Below are 27,940 nucleotides of genomic sequence, written 5' to 3'. Positions count from 1 at the left end.
CCCCCTTTTTCTTCCTGCGCTTATCAGACCTACCTAGTCTGCTGATTTAAACCTAGCACTTGCAAATTGCCGGCTGCATTACCACTGTTTGTTGTCTTTATCTGTCTCTCCTCTGCTTCGCACTTTCCACTTCTCCCCCTTCCATACGCTTTTCCCCTCCCCCTCTCCCATGCACTTGCGCGTTCTCAATGTCACTGGGCCTAGTAAGACCGCTGTTTTTGTTCTCCCCTGTTCCCCTCCCTTGCCGCGCTCTGAAACACTTGTGTACGAGTGCCATAGAAATAAAATATCAAAAACAGCTCAAGCTGTCTACCAGAAATTCAATTTGGCATAGATTGTTTCTTTGGTTGAAAATGCATAACTCTTGGTCATGATATAACAATTTCCGCAAAGCTGTCACCTATTGAACTAAATCCTATATCTATGGTTTTAACATATTTGGGAGCTTTACTGTATCCCGGATACACTAGCACCTGATTCATCAAATGACTGCTTTAGCCCCACATTGGTAAGTGCTTCCTTGATACAGCTCAACTCTAATTTCAATGAACCAAATCTTATCAGATTAATAGGCAAAACTAAAGTTTCCGTGTCCTCGGCCTGGACGGTGTTCCAAATATAGTATTTAAAGATCAGCTGGCATTGTGGGCAAAAATACTAAAGGCACTTTTTCTGAATATCGAGCAGACTGGCATTGTCCCATTGAGTTGGCAAAAATCCATACTGGTCCCAATATTTAAAAAAGGAAACCCGGCTAGAGCCATCAAATTACTGCTTTTTGGCAATGATGGACTCTAGTCAAAAGATTTTCGCCAGCATCATCCTGGATAAATTTACCTCTTGGCTCGAGGACAGCTAACTCCTTAGTGCATTTCAAATGGGGTTTAGAAAATCTTCAGCACAACCACCAACATTAGTGCTCTTCAATTTCTCAATGCACAATATGAAGCTAAGAAGGACTCATCTTTTTTGTTGCTTTGTAGACTTCACTAAGGCCTTCAATCTAGTTTCTAGACCTAAACTTTGGACAAAGCTGAAAAAATGGGATACTGACCCAACTCTGCTATATTACATTGAGCAGTTATAGTCTAATACTTTTATCTCTATACGACTCGGCTCTGAAAGTTGTCATTCTGACGACCATCAAACTAAAAAGGCCCTGAAGCAGGGCTGTGTGCTGGGTCCTACTTAGTACAATGCTTATACGGGGGATTTTGAGCCTTTCTTGCATGAGGCCTTCAATTTTCCACCACAGATAAATAGCACAAAAATCATTAGCTTGTCATATGCTGATGACCTGATACTCTTAGATGAAACCCCCATTGGCCTATAATGCTCAATTGCCGCGTTAATGGAATACGCTAAAGAAAACATGATGATTAACACACTAAAAACAAAGACGATATGCCTCAGAGGGGACCCTATCTACCAGAGAACGCTTCAATTGGAGAATTGACAAAACTGTGTTGGAAAATGCACACAAATGTATGTATTTAGGCTTCCTGATTCATACCTGCTCATCCTACTCTTATTACAAGTTTATCGTTATGGAAAACATTTGGAAAAAATGGCTGGTGCTAAAGAACTATGTTGAGCATCATGGGGGCCATAACATTGAGGGATTCGTCGATGTACAGAACGAGCATTATTCCCTCAATGTTATATGCCCTGGAAGTTCTGTGAGGTTTGCATGTAGGATGGCTAGACAAACTCAAGGCAAAATTATTACGTTCTATAATCTTCCTCAGGCTGTCCCAGTTGAGGCATTAAGGCTCGAATATGGCCTCCCCTCTCTTTACTCACTATGGAGTATACGTAGAGTTTTGCTTTTCGCTAAATTGCGTAAGCTTGATTGTAGGTCAAATGCTCTGCTACAGCTCTTGGGCAAAAGACTCGCCAATGAGGGCAATAACTCATTTATGACAGAGTTAAAAACATTCATTGAAAACCATCTACTTAATGTGAACATATGCCCGAAATATTTGACGTTCGTCCCGACTATGAAAAAACAATTCAACTTAAAACCCAACAGTGGGATCTTGTCTCAAATATTGAAAAACTTCATAAATGTAAAAAGGGAGAGACAGTTTTCCTACCAGAGCTTCCCGGGTAACAAATTATGTAGACTGTTTAGCTGACATTGAAACTAGTCTGCATGTCCTTACTGCCTGCCCAGCACTGAACGAGTGTTACTTGCGGGCTTATGGGGGGGTTCATTAGACACACAGAAAATATACGTAATGATCAATTCTGATGCACAATTTCTGGGGCTCAATCTGTTGTGATTACTGCAGGCGCCTATTCAATATGGAACATTGCGATAAAGAAAATTGTCGGTCCCACAGTGACCTATCATAAACTTCTCACAATGTGTTTTATGTAGAAATTAATGCATTTTACTTTTCTATATGCTTGAAATTGACCATGCATTTCTTATATTTTATGGTAAAAAGTGTACACATTTTTTAAATGTTAAATTGATATTGATGATGTGATGACGTTATGTGCTTAAAGTTTTGTATTTAAACTAAATGCACAATAAAGGAAAAATATACAAAGTATATATTTACACCAGAATCACTTTAAATAATTCAGACTTTTATACTACAACACTTAGGAATACTTTATAATACACTTCCAAGGGCACTTTCACTTTTGTTTGTACATGGTTACATTTGTAGCTGCGTGAGAAAGGGAAAAGACAATTTTATTGTATTATCCATTATTGCGCACTCTTGCAGTTTATACGGTAAAGCATATACTCTGCAAACACATGTAGTAAAGTCACTTAAAGGGAGGAAAATGGTTAGTGTAACGTAAGCTTAGCTCAAGGTTCTAGAGACCGTTTCTTCGCCTAGTAAGTCTTTGAAGTCCAAAATCGCAACCCTAACTAAAGGCAGTTCGGAGAGGGCATGAAGTCTTGACAAGCAGCACATTACGAAGAGTTCCTGTGGATTTCTTCCAGTTTCTAGTGTTAATGATGCAACAAGTTAATTAACGAGGGAGACCTTAAAACTGACTTGAGAAGGGGACACAAGCATCAGCCTGGGTCTGAGGAGGCTGCCCTGGACACCTACTTGCACTCCAATGCTCTGGAGCGACTTCTTGGAATCGTCTAAGCAATACCTTTTTCCCCCCACAGTACCTTAGGTTAGAAGAAAATGTTTGTGCTGGATGCTCTGCGATGTTGCTGCTTTGGACCCAACCTCAGGATTCCTTTGTCTGATGACTGAAGGCAGGCAATGGACAAGATCTCTTTGCAGCAGTCTTGAGGGAGTACCTGTAGCAAGACTTTCAGCAACTCCTGGGGTCACACTGCGGTTCTGGTGCTTGTTCTGCATCACCAACAAAGGACACCATCGCCCGGCCAATCTTCTTAGCTTCATGCAGTCCCACTCTCTGAGGGGTTGTGGGAGAGTGGGATCGGATTTCTGGAGTGTCCTTACTGATTCAGCAAAGATTTCTGCAGCTCTGGAAACTCCCAGGACCTCAGGAGATGAATCAATTTAAAGTTCGTCTTGAGACTTGTTGTTCCCACCAGCCAAAGGGAAGAAGTTGTCCTCGTCGGAGCACCTCTGTCGCACAGATAACGGGGTCAGGATAGCAGTGGTTGCAAAGGGTCTGCAGGGTTGTCTCTGGTACTCGTCTTGGGCTACTTCAGCTTCCAGTGGTCGACTTTCTTTTCACTCCAGAAGCCCCACCTTTTATACAGTTTCAGCACACACTCCTCTGCAATCTCTCAGCATTTTACAGAAAGGGGCCTTTGGCTGTCCAATTGGGACAGCGCAGACCCCTTGTGGGAGCTCGACCTATTCAGGTACTCTGGCAGACAAAGGACAGAGGGTTGGAAAACTCCTCCCCCACTTCCTGGCTGCCCAGACACTCTGGAGCCTAGGCAGGGATACCCAAGGGTTCCTGCTAAAAGCAAAACATACACACACGTCCCCCTCCCAGAATGGTAGAAGGGCTAACCAAAAACAACCATCATTGTAATGGCGAAAAAAGAAGGGAGGCCTAAATTGGTACTCGGTTACCCCTATTGTGCACTACCAAGGCTATGGACATAGCCTGTGGTATGCAAAATACACAATTGTTGGTAGAACACGTCCACTGCCACAAGCCATATCTAGGTGACTAAAAAAGTCACAGGAGCAGAGAGAAGGGGATACTACGTATCCCTTTGGCACTCCACAGGAGGTCATGTGTGCCAGTCTCTCAGAATATGGAGTTTTGGGAGAGATACTAGTAACTGTACTTACTAGAGTATACAGAGAGAGAATCTTACAGGAGGACCCTAAGGGTCCCCAGCAACACTGCCCATAAGGAGCTGTGTGCTGCAGTTGTAGAAACACAATGCCTTTTAGAGCTATGGAGCAGACGGACTCCATAGGATAGGTAGAGTACAAAGAATAGAGTTCCAACAGACAGAACCCACAAGAATGAATGAGGGGGAAAAGGGCTGCACTTGTTAAGGTGCAAATGAAAAAGGGTCCAGAAGTCGAGCAAAAAGTGCTTGGGGGGGGCGGGTCTCACTAGGAGAGGGGATGAAGCATAAAAATGATAACTCTCCCTAACTGCCTACTATGAGCACACGGTGAATTACCATTAGACCAAATTATACCAAAATAGACTATTAGTGACCTAAGAATCAACACAAATGGATAACAAAAAGCATTAGTAAAATAGCACACCAGCAACACACTATATACAATCACTGGAGTCAATGCAATAAAGTTCATAACTCCGCCAATACCTCTAAGGGAAGAGTGTGAATAACCTTTACTGCTTAGACAAACTTCAGAAATGATAATACTTACTTTATAAGTCCCGCCCTACAATGAATTGGAGCCTTGTGCTCAATGTTCGATGTGCGTTTAAAAGCACTCAGTCATGCGTAAAAATCATGAGTACCTTCTTGGGAAGCTCAGTTATGGACATCATTCTGAAGGGGTGACACAGGTTCCAAGAGACGGGAAGTGGATCTGCTGCGATGAACAAAGCTATTTCCAACTTTCGGAGGACTTCAGGAAGCAGAGGCAACCCAAGCCAAAGAGAAGACCACAGTGGATCCTCTATGCATAAAAGCATATGGATGAACAAGGGGCCACCGGTAAATGACTACAGTACCATGTACTCTGTTTTGGTTCAGTACTTGGCAGGTCTGTAGGGGGTCGTTGGAGGTTAGATTTCTTTTTTTTTCGGCTTCTAGGTGCACAGGCGTTGCAGCTGCGAATGCAGGTCCGGTATGGAACAGGAGCTGTAAAGCTTGATTCGGGTGTTGAAGAAAACACTGATGCAGCTTCTCTTGGGACACAAGGGACGCAGGAAACTCCTTCAGCGACCGTCGCTGTAGCACAGATGCAGGGACTCCTAACTCAGCCGATCTGATGCAGCCTTCGATCTCATGTCCCAAACTGGCTGGGATGAAATTCGGTGGAAGGGTGCTTTGTAGAGCAAGCTAGAATTCCCCATAGTTTCGAGCCAAAATGCGACATGGAAACACTCCTACACGGTAACTCCAGTGAGAGCTGGACAGTCCACTGAATCGCCCATAAACACTTCTGAACAGGCATGCTTGCAGGGCAACCAGGAGGCTTTGAGAGTGATTAATCCCACCACTCCATTGGTTCGAAGCATCTTTGCAGGTCTTCTGAGATTGAGCGCAAATCAGGGCTCCACCGGGACAACTGGATTCAGTGTCCAACCTTCTTCTGTGTGTCTAAGGATCGTCTTTGGTTCTGCTCGGCTTTTCTGGATACTTCACTCTGTCTCCAGGTCAGTTATGACTTGTTGCAGATCTACTGAACGACATTCCGGCCCCCTCCTCATTTGCTTGCACATGGCCAACAATTGAGAAGATCTGACCCATGCATGTACACCAGCAGTGTTCCAATTGGCGACAACTGGGGTTCTCATGCTCTTGTGCACAACAGACATCCCGGCACCAGTAGTGCAGATTGGGAACCGTCTGTCCCAGCCCACTTCCTGGGGTACCTACACACGTGACCTGCAGGGACCTGCTAAGGAAGCGGCTTTCGCAGGCAACTGCATGCCCAAATAAGCAAGTCCCGGGTCAGGAGGAAGGCCAAAGGACAAAATGGCCAAAGGAACAGACAAAGGACCTCATGGCATGGCCATGACACACTAGCCACACTCCCGAGCCAAACACGGTAAGGTTAGTATGACTCGATTTTAAAAAATATGGATTTATATTTTTTAAGTGTAACAATACAAAGAAAGGCTACTGCTGGCACACTGTACAATCACCGAAAAATCCTTGGAGGGTGTGTTGGGTCCGAAGACACAAGGACCCCTTTGTGCGGTACAATAATGTACTTGGCGCAATGATAAACTGTTACCAAAAAGTGGCAACGAAGTTGAAAGAAGGGAAACAATTTGTCAGTACTGACACCCTGAAGGATTTGTCGGTTCCCCCATAATCATGAGCAAAAGCCTAGTGGAGTGCAGGTGAAGGGTGTGCGCCACTGTACAGTCAGATCAGGATACTGTATCAAAAGCAGAAGGGTTTGGAATGGGTCCACAAGTATGGAGGGAAGGTTGCTTCCAGTGAAATCTTTCCTAACCCTAGCAAGTTTTCAGGGTCTGCCTTTTTCAGAGTTCCATGCAGTCTTTGAATCGTACATAAACCATCTTCCAGTTAGAATATAAACAGTGTTGCATAGGCTAATGCTACCGCCTTTTCGTACTATGCACAAGCATTCACTGAAGCACCTTACTTTAAAAGCAGCATTCTTGCTGGCAATCAGTTCTACAAGACCAGTCCTAGACAATGTTGACTAGAGCTGGTGGGCATTGTAGTCCAAAACATCTGAAAAGCCAAAGGTTGCAGACTCCTATATTACAAGAACTGTCAGCTGTTTGATAAACTGTCTTTCATGATCACAGCTAACTACTCAATGGCATATTATGCATAGCATGTAATTGTAAAAGTGATAGAAGTTACAATCTTATGTGTTCCTATAACTTTAGCTTAATGTAAAAGTAACACACTAAATGCGTATATATGATTTTAATAAAACATTTTGTTATGATCAGGTAGCTGAAATCACTGGTGTGGTTGAAACAGGAAAAGTTTACCAACTAGGAGGTGCCAGGACGAACAAAGGGCTGCAGTTACGGTAAGAGGACATAATATCCCTGCATATTATCTGATTGGGCTTTGTAGGGAGAAATTGAAAGACTGTTACGTCTTGTCATTGCTGTGATAATCTTGGCAATCTAAGAGCAAGGTACACTTGTCAGCATCTCTGTGAAGAATTGAGGGAAGATTACTGTGAGCCTCCTGGTTACTCTAAGCAGCAGAGCACATTAGGAAGGTTATGCCTGTGTGCATCCCTGTGGAAAAATGTTATTTCAGAGGTGAACTTGGGAATAGGGCTTGTTCTGTGCCATGTAAAGGCTAGTTGGATGGCAATGAGACTGATGCAGCTTACTCTTATGATCGCATTGCCGTCTTTTCAAAAGGGGCTTGTGATTTATTTATTTTTGAAAAAACAATTGACCAAAATTCAATTGAAATGTGTTATATCTTATTAGAATACACAGTCATAATGTATTTCCTTTATAGTCCTGTTTCGGTTATGTTTCAGTTACTTCATTTAAGATATTTAGGGCCATAAACTAATCAAAACATGTTATGGTTACCAATACCTTGTAAGGTCATAAACAAAAGGAGCAACTGCTATAAACAAACATGTTGTGGTCCTTTCATAACTGTAAATATGAACATGTTGATTCATTTCACCTTTTTAAAGTTGTATGTTACTGTTGCCATTCTGTTACCAAATCGCAATGAAAATGTTCTCCCTGTGACCTGGAACCTCCACAGGTGTGTATATATAGTTCAAGCTTGTGGAATCTGCTTGAATTCCATGCTGTACATAGCCCGACATCGAGTGGAAGCTGTAGAGTATTACAGTTGTTGTTTTCGAAACTCGAAAAAGGACGTCGCCAGTGCGCATGCCGCAAATACTATCCCTAGTGTGATGTCCACTGTACCCATGATCCCTCATGCATCGAGGTCCCTCAGATTGTTTTTTTCCGCCATTCTAGATGGACGCGTAGAGTGGAGTTCCTCTTTCAGCTTAAAGCCATTTACTTATTTCAATTACCGATAGTTCATCTTTCTATCCTTTACTTCATCGAAACAGCACGCTGGTGAAGCCAGAGACTGCCTGTCGAAAGTCTCCCGCGATGGACCATTCGGCCTTGGAAGGCCGCCCTGGGCCTCGGCCCAGACATTAGGGAGGGGGGGGGGTATTTTAGGATGTATATTCCCCTTTCCTCACACTTAATTTTGCCCATCTGCCATAGTTTGTAGTTATGGCCAAGACCCCATTTAAATTTTGCCGCAAGTGCAATCGAATATTTCCGTGGGTCGATAAGTATTTAGTCTAACTTGTCTCCCAAGAGATCATGTCTAGGGGTCTTGTCGAGCGTGCAGACTCTTAAAGCCCAAGACTTTAAAGGACCGATCAACAAAACGCTGGGCACACTACGCCAGGCAGCTCGAGGCCATGGAGGTAAAAGGCGCTGTCAGTGATGGCAGCAACGCCGCAGTTTCGGACGGTGACTGGGTAGCTTTGGCTACCCAAGCACAGGCACCCAAACCCGGAGGACAGGCCAGCGGCTCTGTTTTGGGGACTATTCCGGGCAGCAGAAGCACAACAATTCCATCGACCACTAAACCTACAACCCCACGTCGAGGCTAGACACATGGGTCGAGCGGTCGACAGCGCACAACACCCAGGGAAAGGTCTGTTGAGTCCCTGTCCTCTGGGCACTCTCGCTCAAGATAGCCGCAAGACGGGGTCCAACCACCGAAAGACAGTGTGGGTGTCGCACGTAAAACTCCATCTGAGGGCTGATCGTCCGCTGATGAGGCCAACGGCCCTTCCCGCACCCGAAAGTCGCTGCTCTGCATCAGATCAGGTAGTGCCCCAAACAGTCGGATAAACAAGGTTCTGTGCAACGGGGGGTGGGGGAGGATAAAGAACACAAAGTCCTCAGACTCCTCATAGGGATAAAAGCCCTCATAAGGGAAAGACTCAAGAATCTAGGCCCATACCTCATAAGGACAGACCTCTAGAGACTAGGCCTAAGAAATCTGGGGTAATTCCTCCCGCAGGTGAAGACTTAGGACTTCCTTCCCAACCTTTGGTCTTCCCAAGTTCAGCACAAGGGTCATCACAAGACAGACAGGGTCATAAGGAGAATCTCCTTTATGGACAATTTCTATGGAAAAGACCCTGCCCACTTCGAGAGCTTCCACTCAACTCCCCTCACCACAGCTCCCTCTGAGTCACAAGTCTCTGCTCAACCCCCTACTAAAAGGTCTTGTACAGAAATTCCAGTGCGTAGCACAGTCATAGAGCTCTATGACCCGGACTCCGAACATGAAGACCTCTCAATTGTCGAGGCCGCTGACCCTCAGTGCAATGAGGATGCAGCAGACCCTTTATTATGGGGACGATTAAGACCAAGAGGCTGACTCCAAGGCATAAAATAAGCGGTATCGTATCGCAATTTGCGATACAATACTGCTGGTTTGCTGTTTAATTGAAGAACCATGTCGCACTAACTGCGATATTTCAATTCCACACACATTAAATGAAATGAAGTGTATCCCTTTAAATTCTGCCTCTGTGCACAGCGTGCAGGTGAAGCAGAAGGACCTGGGGTGGGCGAAATACATTGTAAAAATGTTATGAGCTCAGCCTGGGTGCAGCGTGATCACGTGGAGAGACGTCAACAGGATGTCCGAGCCCCACTACCACTTTCGAGTTAAGCTTCTTTCAAGGTAAGGTGGAGTGCTGGGGTGCGGGAGCCCTTCTGCAGGCAAATGGGTTTTTTAACGGCATGCACCCATAAGGCTTTCAATATTCTTTCATTCTAGTGACAAGCTTCGCTTTAATCACGAGAATGAAAGAATATTTAAGGCCTTCTGCAGGCAGCAGGCTGTCTTATTACTGCGGGTTTTAGCAAGTGGCTGCCAATAATCGTTCTCCCGCCCGACAAGCGGGAGAATATTATTGCCAGCCACTTTGTAACACCCAGGACCCGCATTAATAACACAGCCTGCTGCCTGCAGAAGGCCTTTCAAAAGGGTTTAAGCAAGCAGGCTGTGTTAATACTGCGGGTACTGGGTGTTAGCAAATCGCTGCTAACACTCAGGCCCCACAGTAAAAACACTGGACCATCACCTTGTCTCGGGCACCAATGAAAAAGTGGCCCACCGTTGCAAATGGCTATGTATTGCTTTTGTAACACTATTTGAATAACAAAGGGAGTTTTTGGATCAATTGTAATGCAAATTGTGCATTTGAAAGGATATGTATTCGGCAACACTGGTCAAAATGACTAGCCGCAGAGTGAATGAACTCATACTGGCCAAATCAATGGCCCACTATGACCACAAAAACTGGACCACACCAGCATTTTGTTTTTAGTTCGGCCATGGGCCTATTGCCCTATTAGGCCAGTCCGAGCCTGCCTGCTGAGAGCGAAAACAGTGGACAGTGTCACTTTTCTTTTTTTAAATTACACATCAGGCATCCGTCAGTCTTAAACCCATAAATTGCATTAAAAACATAAAGCCATGTAGGTGCAGCGTTGATGTAGTTTGAGGAATACACCGGTCTTCGAGCTGCACAGATTTTGGATGCAAAGGAAGAAGGTGCAGCTCTTGCACTCCTCCATACAGATACTAAGCACCTTCTCAGTTCTGCATAGCAGTTTGCAGTCTTTCAGTGTTTTCCCTTAGCAGTCCTTCACCCCTCAGGTTTTGCTGCCTAGCCACCCGTGTTAGAGACGCTCTCTCCAAGTGTGGGGAAACCACATAGGGCTATTTAACACAGGGTGATAGTATCCATATCCTTGCCCTTCAGCAAAGGAGAGGAATTGGCGAAAACAAGCCCAATGTCAATAAAACAGAAGAATGCAGTCAGTCTTACCGCACACAATTGGGGCAGTAAACATGTCAGGTCAGGATTACCATAGCCAAGACTCAATACCCCATGGAGTACACTTGAAGTTAGCTGGCGAATTTGTCACAAGGCAGGCAGCGGTCAGAGCCAGCGGGGAAGTTTTACACGAAATGGCCATAACTTTAATGCAAGCACTGCAAAGCGCATATTAACGTCCCTAGAACTGAAATTGAGACTTTACTTGCTGTGCTAATGCAAGCACTGCAAAGCGCATATTAACGTCCCTAGAACTGAAATTGAGACTTTACTTGCTGTGCTTTGCGGATTGGAAACATGGGGGCCGTTGCTGGGCCCCCAGAGGCTTGAGGACTCTTTGTAAGGGTCGAAAGGCCCTGATGCTGTACCTGAATGTGGGGCTGGGTGTTAGCAAGCGGCTGGGTGTGAGAAATATTATTTCCAGCCACTTTCTAACACCCAAGCCCCGCAGAAATAACACAGCCTGCTGCTTGCAGAAGGTCTTTCAAAAGGGCTTCTGCGAGCATGCCGTTATGTGCAAACAGGCCCAGCTGAAAATGTCTCCCCCGGCCCTCCCTGCTGAGAGCAAAAACAGTGCAAGGCACCTGTGGGAGGTTAATAGCTGAGGACTATCACGAGGCAGCCAGCCAGCCAGCAGGGAGCATTACAAACTGGCAACCGCTTTAATGCCAGCTCTACAAAACGCATATTTTAAGTCCCAGAACGAAAATTGAGACTTTTCTGCTGTGCTTAAGTGACTGGAAACACTGGGGGCAGTCGCTGGCCCTCCTGCCCCTTGAGAATCGAGGCCTCTTTTGTTTGTAAGGGTTGAAAGGCCCCGACGCTGTCCCCGATGCAGGGCTGGATGGTAGGCTGCACTGGCCTGTGGCTGCACTGGCAATATTTCTCCTGCCCGCAGATGGGAGAAATGTTTCCATTCCATAGCAGATGCTGGGGGGCCCTGTCGATTCTCGACACCCCCCCCCCCCCATCATGAGTGTGCATTGCTGTGGGTAATCAGTTTTGTACGAATTGGAATTTGTCTGAAGATTTGGCAGAGTGGTCCTTCCCACTGTGGCTTTGATAACACAGGCCCGAGAGGTAAGGCGCCTATTCTAATAAATTGATCTTTTTTTTTGGTGCCACAGGAAGCGCTTTAATCACAAGAATGGAAGACTATTCAAAGGCCTTCTGCAAGCAGGATGTGTTATTGCTGCAGGGCTCTTAGTGGCTGCGCTCGGAATTAATTTTCTACCACCCGTTTGGGTGGGAGAAATATAAATTCCAGCCACTTGCTTGCACTCACCCCCATACTAAAACCACAGCCAGTGCTGGCTGAAAGCCTTCTAAATATTCTTTCAAAGCACAATCAAAAGAATATTTAGAATGCTTTCTGCCACCAGACTGTTAAAATTGCAGGGCTGTTTGACCCCATTGGGTGGCGAAATATTAAGCCCAGAGCCCTTTGCTAGCATGCAGCTCTGCACTGATGATGCAGAAGGCTAAATAATGTATTCTTTCCTGTTAGCTCGCTGCACAGATAAAGGCACGGCAATTTCTACTGTAAACTTTCAGCAGCAACTACGACTTGCAATATTTTATTTGTGATCAGGGATGTTAGCACTTGCATCACAATAGTGCTTAGAAGCAAGAAGAAACGGGAGACTAGAGTTCATGCTGATTTAACGTTACAGCGAACTGTGAAGAATTTAAATGTGTAAAGAAGCTACATGCCTTAAAAACCACATTTGCACAGAAAGTGACTTGAAGCAATTTTTTTTAAAGCGGAGTTCATCCGAGGTCAAACATGGTTTTGCATTCTGAGATTTGTAGTCTTTTCTTCAGGGTGCTGAAAATACTCCAAGGAGGTTGCTTTGGGTGTACTTTGTAAATAAACAAGACCATTTTGGTTCTTGAAACCAAAAAACAAAATGTGTACTAATTAGAGCTTGGAAGTTTGTGGCAGGTAAGTCGCTTAAATTGCTGGCAAATTCTGGCTTCACTGCTTAACCGAAGTATTTGATCCTGGGCAAATCATTTGACCCAACCCAAGAATAGAACTGCGCATTTTATCCTAGGGCAGTATCAGTGGACTCAGCCCTACAGATAAGGGGTGTATCAGCCACTTTTACTCCCTAAAGAAAGGCAAATAATCCCAAAAAATAAAAATAGAGTGCAACTACTAACTCCCAACAAAAGAATAGGGAACCGACCTTGTGCCAGCCCCTGCTTTCACCAACACAGATCCATGGATATGGATATGTTTGGACCAGTAATTCAAGTAGTACCACAGGAAGAAACTACTGTTATAACTGCCTGATCAGAAGTAAAGCTGTAGCTTCTATTGTGCATTAATAACTAGGTGCAAAGAAACAGTATTACCAAGACCATTTCATTTTCCAGTTAAAACAGCAATGTGCTGCAACACTGACTTCATGACCCAGCTACGCAGAGCCTTGAACTGAAAGTTTTTTGGGAGTTTTCTTTATCATTTGTTTGTCCATTCATGCAGCAGACCTTTCCATTTTACAGCCATTGCACTAATGTTATACTTCAGAGGTACATAGAAATAATTTCTGCATTTTTGCTAATGTTATGTCTTGGGGTGCAACTAATTCTGGTGACATTAAATGTTAGTACAAAATTGCTAATCAAATAAGTTTGTTTGCTAATCAAAGTTTCAATTAGCAAATTCTGCTAATCAATTTTTGAAAACTAATTTATGCCTTGGACTCAGAGGCCAATATGTATCCTATCAACTCACCTATTGATCAGGATGCCCTATCATTGATTCTCCTATTGACAACCAACCCCTTCTTAATGAGGAGCTAGCCAGGCCAGCAGAGCACTTTCAAATTGAGACACGAGGTACAGGAGGAAAAGTATTCCGTAGAACAAATCCTTGGACAAGAAGACAGTGGCGCAGCTTATTCCTCTACTCAAGTCAGTACAGTGCAAGATACAACACTCATTAGAGACCCCTAACCTCACATGGGCGGTAAACCTCCCTATAGAAAAGCTATTTAAACCCGTTCCTTCAAACCCACTGTATATTAGAGGGCTGCTGAAGCCTGACTCATTAGTCGTAACTCCAACTAGAAAAAGAGCAGGCACCCCCATTGATTCCTCGAGGCCCCACCCGACAAGAAAAACAAGATTTATACAATGGTGAGAAAGGTCACCTCCTCTGCGGCTTACCAGATCAGAATTGCGAATAATGCAAACCTTTTGGCTAGCTACAACTGCCACAATGGGAGGAAGGGTCGGCCTTACTGTCGTCTCCCTGGAACCTTTGAAATCCCAGCTAGCACAGGTGGCCGCAGAAGGAAGAGCAGTGTCGCGCTGTCTACTTAAGACCAATCTTGATGCTGCAGACAATGCCGGACGAATTATTGCACAGGATGCTGTTATTAAACGTGTCACGTGGCTGAGGCAATCAGGTTTTAGACCAGTAACGCAGGCCACCTTAACATGTCAATAGAACATGACATACGCTTTGGCAAGGCTGTCGAGGACACCCTTAAGACAGCTAAAGAAGAGTATGACGCACTTAAATCTTTGAGTCAACTAACCAACAAGCCACCCGTCCAGAGGGGTAATGGTAATTTTCGCTGTTTTCGTGGACAAAAGGAGGGCGCATTTCCAGCTTCACCCACCCATGGGAGGGAATCACCTCAGACAGATGGGTGCTGTCCACAGTAGCAGACGGCTACCGTATAGCGCTCCTACAACTGCCCCAAAACCACCCCCATCACAAAATCTATTCAAGAGAACACCAGCGTACCCTCCTCGAGGAAGTCTCCACACTTCTGCTGAAGGACGCCATCGAAATCGTCCCAACCAATCAGGTAAACAAGGACGTTTATTCAACCTACTTCCTTGTGCCAAAGAGAGATCTGTCAATGCGCCAAGTATTAGATTTGCACCCTACAAACAAATATGTAAAGCAACAAAAGGTCTGCATGACTACGCTACTAGAGGTAATCCCTCTAGTAAAAAAAGATTACATGGCAACACTGGATATGAAAGATGCCTATTTTCATATTTCAATGTTCCCAGCGCACTGAAGATTCTTGCGTTTCAAGGTAGTGAACCAGCTCTACCAATTCAAGGTGCTTCCCTTCGGAATAGTATCTGCTCCAAGGCTATTCACAAAGGTACTGGTGGCGGTGGTGGTGGTGGTGGCAGCTCACCTGCACAGGGAGGCAATCACAGTGTACCCTTAGCTGGGCAACTGGCTCAAATCAGGGGAGTCTTCCCTGATTTGCAGGCCAAACATTCAAAGAACCATCAACCTTCTTTCAATTGGGCTTCTCAATAAATGAGAAAAAAATCAAGCCTAGTGCCAAGCACAACCAAACAGTTCCTAGGAGCTATCCTAAACACTCAAGAGGGGTTGGTCTTTCTGTCAGAGGCAAGAGTTCAAAATATGCTGTTGCAAATAACACTATCAGGCCGGCTGTCAGATAAGGGTGTGCAAAGCGGTGCGCTTGCTAGGCATGATGACATCTTGCATTTACCTGGTTCCACACGTGCGTCTGCGACCTATGCAGCAGTGGTTGGTGAATCAATGGTCTCGGGCAAGCGGTCAGTGGGACGATCTAGTGGTCATTTTGCCAATACTGGTACAGAATCTTCGCTGGTGGACAAGCGCAAAATCTACTTATGGGGGAAAACCCTTCTACGATCCAGAAATACAGCCGATTATCACAACGGACGCCTCTTGCTGGGTGGGGGGGGCCCCACTACCTTCACCACACAGTTCCGGGTCTGTGGTCTCACAATAGCTCAAAACCACATCCAACGCATAAATTAGTTTTCAAAAATTGATTAGCAGAATTTGCTAATTACAACTTTTTTGATTAGCAAACAAATTTATTTGATTAGCAATTTTATTGCTTTTATTGTCACCAGAATTAGTTGTACCCCAAGACATGTACTATAATGAGGGAAACCCAATTTTTACTACTTTAGTAGTAACTCTACCTTTTATCGGGAGTGCTATATTATAGGACAGAAGATGTAGCTAGTCAATTTATCAACAGCTTACAGTCTAACTTCATTAAATTAGCGCTGTAAAACATATAATTCATTTTTTAATATTAATGAAAAAACACATAATAGCTTAAAAAAAGCGATGGGGAGATCCCATTCACTCTACATAAAACAATCGTATATTGTTTAAAAAAACAAACAACTTTGTTGTGACACTTTAAATGTTGCCAGTGGAGTTAGTGGCTTCCGTCTAAATGACAGAAGTGTGGTTCGGTGATAGTTGTTGGATGCAATGGCTATCTCGCACCGATCACGGGACCTCTATTAGGGTTGTTGGATCATTATACTGGTGTGAATACTAGATGGCAAAACTCGACATGTTTCAGTTCTTGTAACAATTCTTAGAACTTTCTTCAGGAGAAGTGTTATATTCTAAAAAACATTATCATACTGGACAACTATATTAGAGTTTGCTATTCTTGCATATCTCGTTGGTTGGTAGTTTCAGTTGCCCGTGTTAGGTAATAAACTTGACTGTTCTTGCTGAAGCTGGTGATAACAAGAAAGTATAGAAAAGTGTAAGCTTTTAATGCTGTTGATACTTTCTGATAAATTAAAGTTATCAGACAAGGCTAGGTTAGTTAATTACCCAGTCTGGTCAAAGACAAGTGGTTTTTAGTGAGGAATCTTCCTGTGATTAATGCAGGCTTTAGTCCTCTAGGTCTGTAGTGGATATTAAATTGTGTCCACTGGAATCTGCCAATATAATTTGCATAGATTAAAAAACTATTGTCGGTGTAAACCGGCTCTCTCTCCTTGGGCATGTGTAGTGCTATCTATGATTGCTTACCTTAAGAGGGAGAAAATCTCAAAGGTATGGGTAGAATGTGCACCAGAGTTCGAAAGTAGGAAATCTTCTGATGTAAAGCGGGTCTTGTACATGGAGCGATCAGGTCACTCTGAAAAAGATTGAATCACTCTTGTGACCTTTGTTTTAATGGGTAAGTAGGGGCTATTAGATTTCGGCATAATATTGATTCATTCTTTTTACTGGTCCAAACATATCCATGGACCTGTGTTGGTGAAAGCAGGGGCTGGCACAAGGTAGGTTTCCTATTCTTTTGTTGGGAGTTAGTAGTTGTACTCTCTATTTTTATTTTTTGGGATTATTTGCCTTTCTTTAGGGAGTAAAAGTGGCTGATACACCCCTTATCTGTAGGGCTGAGGCCACCGATGCTGCCTAAGGATAAAATGCAGAGTTCTATTCTTGGGTTAGGTCAAATGATTTGCCCAGGATCACATACTTTGGTTAAGCAGTGAAGCCAGAATTTGTCAGCAATTTAAGCAACCTACCTGCCACAAACTTCCAAGTTCTAATTAGTACACATTTTGTTTTTGGTTTCAAGAACCACAATGGTCTTGTTTATTTACAAAGTATACACAAAGCAACCTCCTTGGAGTATTTTTAGCACCCTGAACAAAAGACTACAAATCTCAGAATGCAAAACCATGTTTGACCTCATGGACGAACTCTGCTTGAAAAGAAAATTGCTTCAAGTCCCTTTCTGTGCAAATGTGGTGTTTTAAGGCATCTAGCTTCTTTACACATTGACTCTTCACATTTAGCGGTAACGTTAAATCAGCATGAACTCGCTGGTCTCCCGTTTCCTCTTGCTTCTAAGCACTATTGTGATGCAAGTGCTAACATCCCTGATCACAAATCAAATATTGCAAGTCGTAGTTGCTGCTGAAAGTTTACAGAAGAAATCGCTGTGCCTTTATCTGTGCAGCGAGCCAACAGGAAAGAATGCATTATTTAGCCTTCTGCAGGCTTTATCAGTGCAGAGCTGCATGCTAGCAAAGGGCTCTGGACCTAATATTTCGCCACCCACTGGGGTCAAACAGCCATGCAATTTTAACAGTCTGGTGACAGAAAGCATTCTAAATATTCTTTCGATTGTGATTTGAAAGAATATTTAGAAGGCTTTCAGCCAGCACTGGCTGTGGTTTTAGTGTGGGGGTTAGTGCAAGCAAGTGGCTGGAATTTATTTCTCCCACCTGAACGGGTGGTAGAAAATGAATTCCGAGCACGGCCACTTGCTAACAGCCCTGCAGCAATAACACATTCTGCTTGCAGAAGGCCTTTGAATAGTCTTCCATTCTCGTGATTAAAGCGCTACCTGTGGCACCAAAAACAAAAGATCCATTTTTTAGAATAAAAAGTTGGGCTAGGCTCCTTACCTCTCGGGCCTGTGTTATCAAAGTCACAGTGGGAAGGTCCACTCTACCAAATCTTCCTCAACAAATTCCAATCCCTACAAAATAGGCATAAAGCAACTGGATACCCATAGCAATTCACACGCTCATGATGTGGGGGTTGGGGGCTCGAGAATCGACAGGGCCCCCCAGCATCCGCTATGGAATGGGAATATTTCTCCCACCTGAACGGGCCGGAGAAATATTATTGCCAGTGCAGCCACTGGCTACCATCCAGCCCTGCATTGGGGACAGCCTCGGGGCCTTTCAACCCTTACAAGCAAGAGGCCTCGATCCTCTGGGGGGTGAGGAGGGCCAGCAACTGCCCCCAGTGTTTCCAGTCACTTAAGCACAGCAGAAAAGTCTCCATTTCCGTTCTGGGACTTAAAATATGCGCTTTGTAGTGCTTGCATTAAAGCTGTTGCCAGTTTGTAATGCTCCCTGCTGGCTGGCTGGCTGGCTGGCTGCCTCGTGATAGTCATCAGCTATTAACCTCCCACAGGTGCCTTGCACTGTTTTTGCTCTCAGCAGGGAGGGCCAGGGGACACACATTTTCAGCCGGGCCTGTTTGCACATAACGGCCTGCTCGTCGAAGCCCTTTTGAAAGGCCTTCTGCAAACAGCGGGCTGTGTTATTACTTCAGGGCTTGGGTGTTAGAAAGTGGCTGGAAATAATATTTCTCACACCCAGCCACTTGCTAACACCTAGCCCCACATTCAGGTACAGCATCAGAGCCTTTGGACCCTTACAAACAAGAGTCCTGAAACCTCTGGAGGCCCAGCAACTGCCCCATGTTTCCAATCTGCAAAGCACAAAGTCAAGTCTCAATTTCATTTATAGAGATGTTAATATGCGCTTTGCAGTGCTTGCATTAAAGTTATGGCCAGTTAGTGTAAAACTTCCCCGCTGGCTCTGACCGCTGCCTGCCTTGTGACAAATTCGGCAGCTATCCTCGTGTACTCCATGGGTATTGAGTCTTGGCTATGGTAATCCTGACATGTTTACTGCCCCAATTGTGTGTGATAAGACAGACTGCATTCCTTTGTTTTATTGACATTGGGCTTGTTTTTGCCAATTCCTCTCCTTTCCTGCAGGACAAGGATATGGATACTATCACCCTGTGTTAAATAGCCCTATGTGGTTTCCCCACACTTGGGGGGGGGGGGGGGGGGGACTAGATCTTCTCTAACACGGGTGGCTTGGTAGAAAAACAGAAAAACCTGAGGGGTGAAGGACTGCTAAGGGAAAACAATGAAAGACTACAAACTGCTATGCAGAACTGAGAAGGTGCTTAGTATCTGTATGGAGGAGTGCAAGAGCTGCACCATCTTCCTTTGCATCCAAAATCTGTGCAGCTCGAAGACCGGTGTATTCCTCAAACTACATCAACGCTGCACCTACATGGTTTTATGCTTTTAAAGCTATTTCTGGGTTTAAGACTGACGGATGCCTGGATGTGTAAATTAAAAAAGAAAAGTGACACTGTCTGCTGTTTTCGCTCTCAGCAGGCAGGCCCGGACTGGCCTAATAAGGCAATAGGCCCATGGCCGAACTAAAAACACACAATGCTGGTGTGGTCCAGTTTTTGTGGTCAAAGTGGGCCACTGATTTGGCCAGTATGAGTTAATTCAATCTGCGGCTAGTAGCGTTGACCAGTGTTGAAGAATACATATTCTTTCAAATGCACAATTTGCATTACAATTGATCAAAAAACTCCCCCTTTGTTATTCAAACAGTGTTAAAAAAAAGCAATACACAGCCATTTTCAATGGTGGGCCACTCTTTCATTGGTGCCCGAGACGAGGTGATGGTCCAGTCTGACCCTGGCCGTTGACCACACATCTACAGCCGTGCCTTTTCGCTGCTTGCAGAAGCCTTTTTAAAAGCGCTTCTGCAAGCAGTAGGCTGTTATTACTGTGGGGCCCGAGTGTTAGCAGCGACTTGCTAACACCCAGCGCCCACAGTAATATACAGCCTGCTTGCAGAAGCCCCTTTCAAAGGCCGCCTGCAGGCAGCAGTCTGTGTTGTTACTGCGGGCCCTGGGTGTTAGAAAGTAGCTGGCAATAATATTCTCCCTAACGGGTGGGAGAAATATTATTGGCAGCCACTTGCTAACACCCACTGACCACAATAATAAAACTGCCTGCAGAAGGCCTTAAATATTGTTTCATTCTCGTGATTAAAGCGACGCTTGTCACTAGCATGAAAGAATATTGAAAACCTTATGGGTGCATGCTGTTAAAAAATCCATTTGCCTGCAGAAGGGCTCCCGCACCCGAGCACTCCACCTTACCTTGAAAGAAGCTCAACTCGAATGTGGGAGTGGGGCTCAGAGATCCTGTTGACGTCTCTCCACGTGATCACGCTGCACCCGGGCTGGCTTAATAACATTGTTACAATGTATTTAGCCCAGCCCAGGTCCTTCTGCTTCGTCTGCACGCTATGCAGAGGCAGAGTTTAAAGGCACACACTTTATTTTTAAAGGCACACACTTTATTTTTAAAGGCACACACTTTATTTTATTTAATCTGTGTGGAATTTAAATCATATCGCAGTTAGTGCGACATGATTGTTCAATTAAACCGCAAACCAGCAGTATTGTATCGCAAATTGCGATGCAATACCGCTTATTCTATGCCTTGACATCAATCTGCTAGAATTTCTGGCTCATAACAGGGGATTCTTACAGAACATGCCAGACAAATGCCCAGAGGACAGTAGATCTCCTTCAACCTAGGATTCTCGATCAACGAGAAAAAAAATCCAGTCTAACCCACAGCCAAGTCCAAAAAGTTCCTGGGGCCTCTAATTCAGACAGAAGACTGGCTCTTCTTACCCTCCAACGAGAGGGTCCAAAACAGGCGGTTCCAGATCTCTCACTATGTAGCCTGTCACCAAGTGACCGTACCCAAAGTCATGTGACTGATGGCGATGATGGCTTCCTTGTATCTACCTAGTGCCTCACGCTCTCCCGCTCATGGCACCCAATGCAAGAGTGGCTCTCGATCCAATGGTGTCAGGCCAGTGAGACGATCTAGCGGTTGTCTCGGCAGCCCTCGTTCAGTCTCTGCAGTGGTGGTCAAGGGAAAAACGTTTGCAGAGGAAAACCTTCACCACCCCGCAGTAGAAGCCACTCACCACAGACGCATCTCTGACAGGGTGGGGAGCTCCCCTCCTTCAACAGATGGTGCACAGCGTGTGGTCTCCAGCAGTAGCATCCAATCACATCAACCTGTTGGAACTACTAGCAGTGTTCAAGGCCCTAAAGGCCTTCCAAACACACCTGCAGGGGAAAACAGTTCTAGTCCTCACGGACAGTACTAGAGCCAAGTACTAAAACAAACTGGACGGGGGGGGGGCGCACTCTCTAGGGCTATCCAAACTGTCCCAGAACATTTGGAAGTGGGCACTCAAACAGAACATGTTCCTTCTTTCAAAACATGTTCCAGGGCAGACATACTCAGCAGAGACTCCCCCCTACCCGTAGAGCACGAGTGGTGGCTACTGGAGGACATTTTACTTGGCGTCTTCACAGAATGGGGCTTCTCAGACATCGATTTACTTGCCACTCTGGAGAACGCCCAATGCCCAGATTACACCTCCAGTTACCCACAGAGATTTGTCTATGCTTTGCCCCCGATTCCCCCGCTCAACAGAATAGTGCCCAAGATGCACCAAAAACCAGTCACGATAATCCTGGCGGCCCCTATGTGAGCCAACCAACCGTGGTTCTCCCATCTCATCGCAACGTCAGTCTCTCCTCCCAGGAAGCTGCTGTGTTTGTACAGCTTGCTGTCTCAAGATCAGGGAGAGCCACTACACCCATGCCCTCAAACTCTCAACTTAGCAGCCTGGCTCCTGAGGTCATAGTTTGGTCACCTACAGCTCCCTCAGAGATGCATGGACATACTCTGAGAGGCACAGACACCTACCACCAGACATTGGTACTCCAGCAAATGGAAGCGCTTTATCTGGTGTAATGTCAAGGACGTCAATCCTATTGACTGCTCACCTAAAGATATCATTCTTTGCCTAACCCACCTGTTAGATTCAAGACTGGTTTTCACTTCTCTTAAAGTCCACTTAGCCGCACTTTCGGCATACACCACATCTCGGAGCAAGATTTCATGGTGGAAAATTCCTGTAATTAAAGACTTTATGGAAGGGGTAAAAAGACTTCATCCCCCTATTTCCAACCAAGATCCCATGTGGGGCCGGATTCTTCTTACAAGACTAACGGGACCTCCCTTTGAACCCTTGCACAAGGCTAGCCTTAAAACGCTCACCTACTTGACTGCTTTCCTGGTTGTGAGCACCTCTATAAGGAGAGTTTGTGAACTGCAGGCACTTTCAGTTCACGATTCACAAAGACGAGGTGGTTTTTGACACACACACTCGCTTTGTGCTTAAATGTATCTCAAAGTTCCATGTAAACCAGTCCATAGAACTACCCACCTATTTGCAGAACCCCACTAAGATGGCGGAAAGAAACCTCCACAAACTGGATGTAAGGAGAGCGGTTATGTACTATCTGGAAAAGACAAGGCCACTAAGACAAACCAGTTTGTGTCTGTGGCAGCTGGTAGAGAAGGGGACCCTGTCTCTAAATCAGCTATTTCTAAGTGGATCGTAAACTGCATCACACTGCGTTACACTCTTGCCAAGAGAGATCTAAGCTTCATGCCTAGAGCACACTTTACTCTGGGTACAGGGGCTACCATAGCATTCATTGGAAATGTTCCTCTAGATTCCATGTGCAAAGCTGCAACTTGGAGTTCCGTACACACCTTTACAGCATACTAATGCCTGGATACACATTCCAAGTCTGATTCCCAGGTGGGACAACCGGTGCAAAGACCTCTTTGCTAGTGTTCCTTCACACATCCTGCCACCATCTCTGGTACTGATTGCTAGTCTATGCACAGCATGTGATCCTAAGCAGATTCACAAGCATCAGAAGGCATGCATTACTCACTGTAATAGCATTTAGAAGGGATTGTGTCCTCCGACGTATTCCTTATCTTTGATAATACGTTTCCAGCTTGCTGGCCTCGGAAATGTTTTCTGTAGAGGGCGCTGCGCGTCGACGTCCGCCGAGTCGATGACCCTCGACGGCCACCGTATCGGCGCCAACGTCACCATGCCCATAAATAGCCACGCGCTGCGTCTGTTGCTCAGTTCCGTTTTTCTGCGCTTCGTGGGGCCTCAGAACATCGTTGCTCAGTTCAGTCAGGATAACCCTCTATATCTACTCGAATAAATACCAACTCGTTCTAGATGGCATCTTCATCGGAACAGACGACGCCGCGATCAGACTTCAAGGAATGTCGAGACTGCGGTAAAAAAATGTCGATAATGGATCCACACAGGATCTGCTTGTGGTGCTTGGGAGCGGAGCACCATTGGTCGCAGTGTGAGGACTGCATGTCCATGACGGCGAAAGCCTTGAAGGAGCGCAAGGGGAAGCTTGAGAGATGTAATTCGAGGAGGTTTTGACTGAAGGTTTCTTCGGCTGAGTGGAGGCATTCGTCTCCTCGCCGTCAAACATTCCCATTCTAGATCTCAAAGTAGCTCCCACCATTTGTTGAGATCAAGACACTCAAAGAGACGTCGAAGACCCCTTCCTCGTCTTCTGTTTCCCCAGAAAGGGTCTCCTGTCCCACAAAACACAGCGATCAGGCTGAGTGGGAGGAATTCAGAAATACAATGTTAAGCGTCTTCGAGAAAGCGGCCTCAACCCCCTCGAAGACAGCTGAGGGTGACACCCCGGGTGAAAAACACAAAAAATCAAAACGCTGCGAGTCGCTGCACCCGGCGAAACATTCCAACCGAGAGCGCCACAAGCCATCGGGTAAGAAGGCACCATCTTCGCCGTCGTCGAAGATTCCTTCGACGCATCGGTCGATCGACTCGACGCCATCGTCGACGCCGATGAAAGAGAAGACCAAGGCTACTCCACAGCCAACGGTGATTCCAAGGGCCTCCGGCACGACGCCGAGACCGTCGTCGATGTCCTCGAGTAGGATCCCGATCCTCTCGAGTTCTTCGAGGCCTCTTCCAGTTTTCTGGATGCCGTTATTCAGCGCCTTCGAAGCCTGTCACATCGGCGTCGACGCCCTCGACGTTTTCTCGCCCAATAATGACGAGATTGGCTCCTTCTGCCTTAGAGATGGGTTTTACACCATTTCAGAGGTCGGAGTACCCTGGACTATCTTCAATTTATGAAGAGGGGGAAGATTCTGGCCAGGAAACATTTGGGTTGCAGAGGACCACACTGCCTATTTCAGAGGATTTCACCTCTGAGGAAAGAAGGTTGAAGGACCTACAGGAGTCACTACATGATGCAAGTGGGCTGGACACTTCCCCAGAAGTGGAATTTGTTAAGCCAGACCCAGGGGAACATGCCGAAACACCCTATTAGAACCCTTATGGCAAGAATTATTGAATTTATGGGTTGGTCTGGCCCTTCGCCTGTTTTTCAACAGGATGACCTGACAGACATATTAGACAAAGGGCCACAGGAGGACCCCTTTCATGCAGCCTTACAAAGGAAAATTACATCTAATTGGGAAACTCCTGAAGTTATCCCTGCGGTCAATAAAAGATTGTCAGCCAAGTATAGGGTAGCGGCTGCTGACCCTGAATACTTATCAAAACACCCGACTCCAGAGAGCCTGGTGGTCCAAGCGGCAACTTCATCTAGCAGTAGGACCGCTTACCCTACTGTCCCACAGGATAGAGATGGCAAGAGGTACGATTCTATGGCAAAGAAAGTCTTCTCTGCTTGTAGTATGGCGTTGAAGTCCATCAACGCCACCTGTACGCTCGCCAGGTTCAGTCACACACTGTGGGAGTGTGCTTCATCAGCGGCTGACTGCATACCCGAAGGAGAGGAAAAGGAAGCATTCCTTAACATTATTAAAGATGGCAAAGATGCCATGTGCGAATCACTTCAAACTGGCAGCGATTCCGCTGACAGTATCAGCAGGGCCATGGCGGCAACTACAACGATCCGCAGGCATGCGTGGTTGCGAAAGTCTGGCTTTGCTCCAGATGTACAGGCCAGCCTTTTGAATATGCCCTTTGACGGCTCTTCATTATTCGAAAAAAAAGGCTGATGACAGTCTGGAAAAGTTGCAGACTTCTAAAGCAGCAGCAAAATCTTTAGGGGCTGCTATCCGCCAAACTCCTTTTCGCCCCTCAGGAACCTCTGGAAGTGGAAAGTCCTTTTGCTATTATTCTGCATTCGGGAAAGGCAGAGGACACCCGGCTCAAAGAGGCCAAAGGAGATCCACCCGAGGTGGACTGGTCAAAAGTACTAAGGTCGCAGCAGCAGCACGTGCCTCTTTACCCTCGGCATCTGCATCAGCCGCCCCCAAACCACTCTGAGGTCTTTCCACACAAAACACCTGTATGGAGCAGGTTAACTCACCATCCGACGGAATGGCGGCTATAACGTCAGATGCTTGGGCATTGGAGACAGTTGCCCAGGGTTACTGCCTACCCTTTCTACACATCCCTCAGTCATCCACCGGGGAACAGCTCTCTAAAAGTTCCAGATCCGCTCCTCTTGCAGGAAATTATAGACCTGCTAGAGAAAGGTGCCATAGAACCGGTACCTGTAGCGGACAGGAACAAGGGCTGGTACCAAACCCCCCCCCCCCCCCCCCCCCCTACTTTCTCATACCAAAGAAGGACGGAGGACTGAGACCCATCCTGGACTTACGAGAATTGAACAAGTTCCTCAGGAAGGACAAGTTCAAGTTGGTAACTTTCTCAGATCCTTCAGGCCCTCCAGCTCCAGGACTGGCTGGTATCTCTGGACCTTCAGGATGCTTATTTCCATGTGCCAATCCATCTGAAACACAGGAAATACCCGAGGTTCGCAATTGGCGACTCTCCTTATCAATTTCGAGTTCTGCCATTTGGGCTGACCTCCGCCCCGAGGGTCTTCATCAAGCTAATGTCAGTAGTGGCGGCGAGTCTAAGGAGGGAAGGGATCCACGTCTACCCCTACCTGGACGATTGGCTAATCAGGGCTGTATCTTCGAAACAGGCCCAGGTCCTGCTAGATTATGTCTGCCACTTCCTTCACAAACTGGGCTTCTCCCTCAATTTAAAGAAGTCACAGATACCATCACAGAGACTCCCGTTCATTGGAGCGGTCCTGGACACTTGCCTGGGAAAAGCCTCGCCACCAGAGGTGAGGGCTCAAGATATTCTGCAGATGGTCAACAAGTTTCAAAATGCCCAACGTCTCCCAGCCTTCGACTTTTTGAGGTTGCTAGGCCTCATGGCATCCTGCATCTTCCGTATTCAGAGGCTCGCCTAAGAATGAGATCTCTTCAGTGGGCACTGAACTCAGTGGTCACAATTTACAGGGAGAATGACAGATCTCCTCCGGATTCCGGACAAAGTAGCCTGCAACCTTCTATGGTGGGCCTATCCATAGAACATCTTGAAAGGAGAACTGTTTTGGCAACCATGGCCTGAGATAACCGTAGTCAGACTCCTCACTCACGGGGTGGGGAGCCCATGCCAATGACTTGACCATCAGCGGTCGTTGGTCTCCATCGGAGTCCAGACTACACATCAACCTATTGGAGCTGAGCGCGATCAGATTAGCGATGAAAGCTTTCCTGCCATCAGTACAGGGGAGAAATGTACTGATAATGACGGACAACACGGTGGCCATGCACTACCTCAACAAAAGAGGAGGCGTAGGATCACTGCCACTGTGCAGAGAGGCAATGCAGTTCTGGTTTTGGGCAATTCGGGAAGGAATCTCTATCGGCAGTCGAGAAGAACTTGACAGCGGACGCTCTGAGCAGGCACAGCACAGTCTCCCACGAGTGGGAGCTAGCTCAGGAAGTCCTTCAAGAGATCTTTGCTCTTTGGGGAACCCCTCAGGTGGATCTGTTCGCCACAAGCACCAACAGGAAGTGCGATCTGTTCTGTTCAAGGGAATTTCCCCCGAGAGGAGCTCTAGGAGACGCGTTCGTAGTGGACTGGGAGTTTCCACTCCTTTACGCGTTCCCACCGGTCCCTGTTATTCCTCAAATGATCAGGAGGTTGAGAAGATTCCGGAAAACCATGATCCTAATTGCCCCAGACTGGGCCAGGAGAACGTGGTACCCGGACCTTCTAGATATGTCCATCTGCCCTCCAATCAGTCTTCCACTCAAAGAGAATGTTCTCTTGCAGAAGGGAGGTCAGGTTCTACATCCAGACACCAGAAGCCTCAACCTTGACGCTTGGCTTCTGAAAGGGTGAGGTACAAGGATTGGGATCTCCCTGATGACGTCATGGAGGTGTTGCTTTCGGCCAGAAGGCCAGCAACAAAGTCTTTATACTACTGCCATTGGAACAAATTTTGCAGCTGGTGTAGGGAAGAGAATATCGACCCTTTTCATGTGGTACACCAACGGTGTTATCGTTTCTACTCTACTTGGCAAACTCGGGCCTTCAAGTTGGCACTGTAAAAGGCTATCTCGCAGCGCTTTCTATCTTCAAGCGCACTGCGGAGGAACCATCGTATTTCAAACTACCTCTAGTGATACAACTTCTCAAGGGATTAACTAATTTTTATCCTCCAAAGCCATTCCCGGTTCCCTTATGGGACTTAAATTTAGTCTTAAACTTCCTAATGGGCACTCCATTCGAACCACTTCACTCTTGTTCGCTGAGATTTCTCACGCTTAAAACTGTCCTATTGGTAGCACAAACAT

The 27,940-nt window shown here is 46.0% G+C and overlaps 1 protein-coding gene across 1 annotated transcript in view; it reads left to right on the top strand.

The window, feature by feature from the left end:
- RTF1 (RTF1 homolog, Paf1/RNA polymerase II complex component) overlaps positions 1-27,940 on the top strand; it is a 956,198-nt gene that overhangs the window by 453,586 nt on the left and 474,672 nt on the right. Inside the window, exon 9 of the mRNA XM_069638847.1 lies at positions 7,057-7,139. Coding sequence (XP_069494948.1) covers positions 7,057-7,139 — 83 coding nt within the window. The remainder of the gene's footprint in view (positions 1-7,056; positions 7,140-27,940) is intronic.

This window comes from Ambystoma mexicanum, chromosome 14, assembly GCF_040938575.1.
Source record: "Ambystoma mexicanum isolate Mex_15411 chromosome 14, UKY_AmexF1_1, whole genome shotgun sequence".
NCBI classification, from domain to species: Eukaryota; Metazoa; Chordata; class Amphibia; order Caudata; family Ambystomatidae; genus Ambystoma; species Ambystoma mexicanum.
The sequence above is the reverse complement of the archived record's forward strand: the minus strand, read 5'-3'. Positions and strand labels throughout refer to the sequence as shown.